The 7,268-nt window shown below is 36.9% G+C and overlaps 1 protein-coding gene across 1 annotated transcript; it reads right to left on the reverse strand.

Annotated features, from left to right (window-relative positions):
• Window positions 1-1,596: 1,596 nt before the first annotated feature.
• dusp5 (dual specificity phosphatase 5) lies at window positions 1,597-6,890 on the reverse strand. The gene is made up of 4 exons (XM_052590898.1): window positions 6,404-6,890; window positions 5,154-5,296; window positions 4,571-4,790; window positions 1,597-2,331 (listed from the first exon to the last, which is right to left on the reverse strand). The coding sequence occupies exons 1-4, from the start codon at window positions 6,765-6,767 to the stop codon at window positions 1,928-1,930; spliced, it is 1,131 nt and encodes a 376-aa protein (XP_052446858.1). The 5' UTR covers window positions 6,768-6,890; the 3' UTR covers window positions 1,597-1,927.
• Between the last annotated feature and the right edge of the window lie 378 nt (window positions 6,891-7,268).

Genomic DNA, 7,268 nt, shown 5'->3' on the forward strand with positions numbered 1-7,268 from the left:
AGAGGCGGGACGAACGGACGATTCGACTTGATTTTTTAGGGGGATTTATAATTATTGTTTATTATAAACGTTTAAAGGAATAGTAATGGAGCGCAGAAACGTCGTATTTCAAGATACCTTAATTAGATATGTTAATAATTAAATTATTAATGAGTTCCTCGCTTTTACATAAGTTTCATATCCATTTTGTCTGTAACGCTACCCCTATTTCTGTAAATTTAGTTTAGTCCGTCGAGGTAGAGATTGGGCGCCAAGACAGCTGCTAGAATAAACACTTGAGTAATGTTCATTCATCATTAAGCCTCCTTTCACGTTTTTTCTTTCATTCTTTCTTTGAATCCATTTAATGTATTTCACCAACAGAAAAGTATCTTAGTATTTCAATGTTCTTTATGCAGTATATTACATACTAAATAGAGAAATTATAGATACTCATTCAATAGCACATTTTCTTTCAGACTTAAACCTTCTTCATAACTGAACAGTGTTGTGTAAGTTACTCTAACAAATCATGACATTTAGCAATTCATTTCATGTTCAACAGTGTAATTAAGTTACTATACTAATTACGCTCTCTGAAAGTTTAATTACTTATTACTTTCTAAATCCTATCCCAACCTTGACCAGTTGAACATACAAGACATGAAACTGCTCTTTTAATTCTTTAAAATAAATAATAGAAAACTGCATAAATTGGTCTTGAATTGACCAAAATATAGGAGCAATTTTACATTAAGAACATCATTTTTTTTGTTAAATTCCCTATTGTTTTATATAGAATTGTACAGCAGGTTCATTAGAAGTAACTGCAATGACAAAAATTAAAAACTAAATTACTCTTAGTAAAAGTAAATGGTAGGCATTACACCCAACATGACTAGACTAGGGATACTGTCTATAAATGATACAATGGTGGTCATTCATTTAGAATTATCCCAAACCTGAAGGAGGGAAATAAATTCATACCCAAATGGTAATTAATATATGCAAAGCAAAACACAAACTGATTACTTATGGATTCAGTCAGATTCTGTGAATAGCAATTGCTGTTTGTGTGCCAAGTCCAACACACGCTCTTTTTTTTCTCAAAGAATGGGTATTTTGTTATGTTGTTTTAATATTTAATCACAAAAGTTTTTATTATTGTAATCATTTTGTTGATGAATGTGATCATAATGCACTTTTGCGTATCTACCTTATGTTTGCATTTCAAATGGGCTCCAAAATTTGTGTTGCTTTTGGTAGCAGTGTAAAAATAAAAAGGCTTACATATGTTCCACTCAAAAGTTTGCCATAGTATATATACTTCTGCAGTATTTGTCACAGCAGAGGTCACTGTTGTATCTTTTTACTGTGGCCAAAAGTCCTTATGATGTTTGGTGAGGGCAAACATTTAGACTCCATGTCAATATAATAACAATGACATGTTCCTTTAATGACAAAAGTGGGGTTTTTTTGGTAATTATTTGTGACCGACATATATTTTCTTTCTGTTTTTAGAGGAATATCTGCGGAATAAGTTTGAAAATGGTCAAACATGTTAAAAAGAGCAGAGTAAATCAAACACACTGATAACAAAGAGACACGATGAACAAATTTTACACTTCTGTAAAAATGTTTATTAACAGATCCACAATTAATAAAAAAAGAAACGGTTGAAAAAATAATAATAATTTAATTTGCCCAGCTAGGCGCTGTTGATAGGCAGAACATCATCGAGCTAAGGCAGGTATTGCAGTGTAATCATTGTGCAGTGGTTTTCTCTAAGGCAAACAAAATCAAAAAGCAAACACTGTCTTCAGTAATTATTTTTTAATATATGAAAACATAAGCATTTTTATTCCCTGTGGTAGTCCATTGCTTTTTTCAATACACCCGTCCATTATTTTTCAAGTACGCTGAGACTGTGGTGAGTCAGGCAGCCATTTTAAGGCAGCGCAGTTATTGGACTCAGTTTAAACTGGTGAACCGACGACTGGATGGGCATTGGTGTCAGGAAGGAGGTAGGGAAGGTGAAAACCGAGGACTCGAAGTTCTCCGTTTCGAGTGTGAAGTCACCACTAAAGAAGGTGGGCATCTCCTGAGAGGCAGGAGTGACAGGAGTGACGGACGGAGGTGTGGAAGAAACCACCTCCGACTCGAACTGCAGTAGTTGACCCATGAAGCTAAAATTGGGCGAGACGATGGCGCGCCGCTGTCGGATGACGTCAAAGGCCTGCTCCAAGCGCAACCGTTGGGTTTTCATGATGTACGCCATGCAGATGGTGGGAGAACGAGAGATTCCAGCCTCGCAGTGGACCAGCACTTTACCTCCATCCGCTTTCACACGTTCTGTGGAGAGAAAAGACAATGAATTCATTAGGAAAGCTCTGGAAATAACAGCATGAGTCACCAAAAACACTGTCTTTTAAGTCAAACTTTAAGCCAGGCTTTATTCGTAAAGCACATTTAAAAACAACAAAAGAGCCCTGTGCACTTTTAGGATTATGAAAAGAGAGAAAAATAATCTAAGGTGAAGTAGTAGCACCAGACAAAATAATAATGACTGTTTTCAAACAAGTTTCCCCAACACGCTCCTCATCTGCCATTGGCCAGTCAAACAGATAGCCCCGCCCCAAAACTCACACCATTGGTTTAGCCAGTGTTGCTATGCTGGACTGGTCAAATATTCAAAGAAACAAAGCAATGTTTTGAAGTCACCACAGAGACAAAGTTTAGACTTTCAAGAGAAATTATGAAATTAAGAAATTGATGTCGCATTTATGATTTCACTGAAATCGCTTGTAGATTTCATCAATAATTACACAGAAACGTCAAGCAACATATTGAATTCTATGTGAAATTTTGGAAAAAGAAAGATTTGAAATTTCTTCTTTTAAAACGTACTTCATAAACTTAAAAAAAAATTGTTACAGTGTACGAATAACTTATAGTTTGAGCACATTCATTTTGGTATATGAAATAATTTACATTATTAGGGAACAAGTGAAACGTGATCATGGTCATTTTTCACGTATCTTCAAATAACCTCTGTCCATTTTCGCTCGGCTTATTCATTTCCTCCCTGACCCTTTTTTTATCGTCATGTCATATCGATTTCATTTCCACCCCAAAAAGTTCTGACACACAAATCCATAAACTCACACCATTAGGACAAGCTCAGATTGCGTATTCCTAATTCAATAGAGCTAAGCAGATTCCAGCCTCATATCTCTGAACGACGCACACACGATAAGATCCCTCGCTGCTGCTGGTCTCTTCAAAACAAAACCTGCTGGTGTGAATCACGCCTGAAGCCCATCTGGAGCGGAGCGGGGCCGAGCTGTGGGCGTCATAATGACTATCACACTCACTAATGCACCTAAATATTACCACACACTCATTAGCCGAAGCTTTCAATGGATTATTCTTTCACTGCTATCGCTTTCCCACAGGAGACCAAATTATCTCATGGTCTCTTATGTAACATCGTCTATATTGAGGTAAAGGTAAATTAAACTTGGGTGTAATCGAATGAAATGTGGGATACACGAGACAGGATGACATAGTTAAAGCCTCACCAGAGAAACTGAAATATGAATACAGGTCAAACAGGGAGATTTGGCCACATTTGAAGTCTATGCAAACAACGCTGACACTCTTAAAACAAGGGGTTTCATGTATTGATGTCATAGAAGAACCATTTTTGCTCACCAAAGGAACTTTCAGTTTCAATTTCGTTTTTTTTTAAAGAGTGAAATATGGCCTAAATCTGGACTTGTTTTTGACAAGCTTCCCGCAAATACTGTGTAAACACATTCACCTGATAAAGAAGCTTCGAACAACCTACAAAAACCTGTGACAGTACAGTCATAGCACACACAAACACACACCTAATCATCGACTCATCCACTGACACACTGGCCACACCTGTGATACGCAAGATCCTGGATTACTCTGACCCCTGAGTCACAGTGACGTCTCCGTTTATCTATTTGTTATTTTTTTTATTTTCAGTAGGAGCTGGTATTAATTGCACTTCCCAGATTACAAGTAACATGGGATTAAGGTGTTATTAAAGGCGCAGTCTATTCGGATTATGGAAATGATGTGTTAGTATAGCAGAGGAAGTCTTATTTTTAAACGGCCTGAAATTAGCTCCACTATCTATAGGTCTGTGCTCAGTTCTGGGAATGGTTTTAGCCATACAGCTCAAGTTTACATAACACTAAAGATGTTGACAGTTAAAACGTCTTTTTCTTATAAATAACGCAACAGGCGATTAAAAACGTATCAATTTTAACCACAACCAAAAGTCAGACTTTTGAAGTGCCCGGAATAGTTTAAATGTGTTAAATAAAAAAATAAAAAATTATAAATAATCAATAAAATTGCTTTTGAATACAAAAATTTCGTGTTTAAAATAAATAAATAAATAAATAAATAAATAAATATTATATATATTTGTTTTAAGCTGCTTTAAATAAATCTATTTAAAAATATTATAACTACTTTCAGTTTTAAATAAAACAATAAGAAAATAAAAAAATTATACACACACACAAAACTATAGTATATGTACAAAATTTACCAATAAAATCTATGGCCTCCTGGAAGTGTGAGCTGATATCTGCCGTGTGACTGTCCTCCACCGGGATCCATTTGTAGTCATACTGTCCTTTGGCGGGCCGCGAGTCCCTGCGTGAGACGTTCAGCAGCGCTGTTATGCGGAGGTCACTCAGATAGTCCTGTCTGCAGGCGTGATAGGCACTGCCCAGGTATAGGAAAGGCAAGATCTCCACCGGACGTCCCTGAAAAATAACAACAATACACAGATATCACAACTGAAACTCTCAAGACAGATTCACCACCCGAAAACAAAAAGGTTCTGTACTGGGACCGTTTGACCTTTTCATAAAAACTGAACAGCAGACCAAAGGTCAGACATAAAAGGACCTCAGATGTCCGTTGGATGTCTTTGAAGGCTTATAAGGCGGATCTTTGGTTTGGATAGATGGATGGTTAGTTTATGGAGAAGTATCTTTAACCACATGGTCTTTTTTGACTCATATTTGAGGGGGAGGTGTCGCAGAAACACCTTCAGTTAAGAGGAAGTGGTTTCGGTGGAAGTGGGTTGAAATGAGGAAACAACAGCTCGCTTTCTTCTCCCTTACCTGATCATAGTCCGGTTTGTGGTGAGAACCCAGTTTGTCACAGTGACTGCTGACGCCTCTTTCACTTTTGTCTTCGCTCAGATCCACGGGCTTGGTTTCGGTGCAAAGCTCGGGGTAATGGGATTGGAAGTTCTCATAGCCTCCTGGAATGAGAAATGTACCGTTATTATGAGTCGTCAAGGATTGTTGAGTCGTTCACCTTATCAAGAGCTTCACATGTTGCAGTTCAGAGCTGATCGGAGGGTGAGAGGCGAGAAAACATTCCCACCAACAGAGGGAGAGTGTTCATGAGCTCGTGCGAGAGCTTGATTTTCAGTCATCAAAATCTCCTAGTTAAACTCAACATTTCATCTGAACAAACTGAATGAATTAACTTAAAAATCCCTGTATATTTGAATGCAATATTATCACTGAAAGGAGTAAACATATGATATATAGCTACAAATATACTGTGCTCTCTGTCTGATTCATCCGTCCTTTGACGCACAAAGAGAATTTATCTCTTGAAAAGTAGACAAAGCTCTGATCTGCTCCATCAAACTAAATACTAAAGCTATTTCACTATACATACATACATACATACATACATACATATATATATATATATATATACATATATACATACATATATACACACATATATATATATATATATATATATATATATATATATATATATATTTTCTTTATTATAATATAATGCAAATCGCAATTATATTGTAAAATGCATTAAATTAAAGTGTATATGTGTGTGTGTGTGTGTGCACATTGTGTTAATTTTATTATATGATATTATTTTTATTAAAAAAATAACATTTAAATTATTTTTATTACAGTAAATATATAAATACATGTGCTTTTAGAAGTCTAGTATAAAGTTTCATTTTAATTCAATTAAAATGTATTTATTTTTAATATAGACATGCATTTATTTATTTTTCACTATAAATAATCACTTTATGAGTACAACAGTTTGTTCATTTAAATGTAATTCTTCCATATAATTCTCCGCATGATTGAGACACTTGTAAAGAATTCTAAAATAGATTGATTTTTTTATTATTATTAGTATTATTATTAATTGGTATACATCTAAACATTCAAACTATTTGTTTGCTTTGACCTGCAATCGTCATTTTAAGCGTAAACCAAACTTAAATGAGACCTTGAAATATTTCAAATATTAGACCTTATACACGTCCTCTTGAGAAAACTTTCAAACGAAAAAAGACCGAACAATCTTCACTCACCTTTTAGGAAGCAGATGCTCGCGCTACTCGCCAAGTGCGATAAACTATTGATGACAATCTGAGCAATGCTGTCTTTCTTTAGTTTTTGTAAATGAGGTGTGCGGTCATCCAGAGCCACGACGGCGGAGATGCTGCCCTCGCGGAGCCGAAACAGCGCGTTCTCGTCCGGGATGATGAACTGTAGAGGCACCGGTCCGCCGCGGGACCTCCGGACCACCACTGAATTCAAGTTGACATTGACGGAGCCTCTGATACTCGAGCTGGAGAACGAGAAATACGGTCTACAGTCCACAATCAGACAACTTCCACACTCCTTCCGTATGATCTTCCTCAGGCGGCGACAGTCTATGCTGGAGACCTTCATGATTGGAGTGACAAAGTGAAATGTTTGTAGTAGGGACGTGAATGTTTCAGGGGTGTAGGTTACCTACTGAGCCCTGTGTGCTGAGCCTGAGTCTACATTTCCTCCAAGGGGATTCCGTCGGATCGCTTTTATATTGATGGAACCTCCGGGGCTTGACGTCACGAACCATATATGGACATGTCGACACGGGAGCGCGCCCGCATTCTGTTTACTAAACCCGCCTCTGAAACGGCGATGGAAGCGAATACTTAAAGGGTTAGTTCACCCAGAAATTAAAATTATGTCATTATTTACTCACCCTCATGTCATTCCAAACCCGTGAGTCCTTCACTAATTTTCAGATCACAGATTAAGATATTGTTAATGAAACCCCTGCATGCATAGACATGTTCTCAGCCCCAGAAACATAGCAAGGGTGGCTAAAACAGTCATCAGTGGTTCAACTTCAAGTTTGCAAAGCTACCAGAACGCGTCTTGTGCACAAAGAAAACAAAAATAAGT

Source organism: Carassius gibelio, chromosome B22 (assembly GCF_023724105.1).
Source record: "Carassius gibelio isolate Cgi1373 ecotype wild population from Czech Republic chromosome B22, carGib1.2-hapl.c, whole genome shotgun sequence".
NCBI classification, from domain to species: Eukaryota; Metazoa; Chordata; class Actinopteri; order Cypriniformes; family Cyprinidae; genus Carassius; species Carassius gibelio.

Bases quoted from the DNA above. Each gene is read 5' to 3' on its own strand.
- dusp5 (XM_052590898.1), bottom strand. From the start codon at position 6,767: ATGAAGGTCTCCAGCATAGACTGTCGCCGCCTGAGGAAGATCATACGG. The intron at 5,297-6,403 runs GTGAGTGAAGAT...TTCTCATTCCAG, and splicing joins GAGCATCTGCTTCCTAAAAG to GAGGCTATGAGAACTTCCAA. The intron at 2,332-4,570 runs GTAAATTTTGTA...TTCTCTCCACAG, and splicing joins GGAGGCCATAGATTTTATTG to AACGTGTGAAAGCGGATGGA.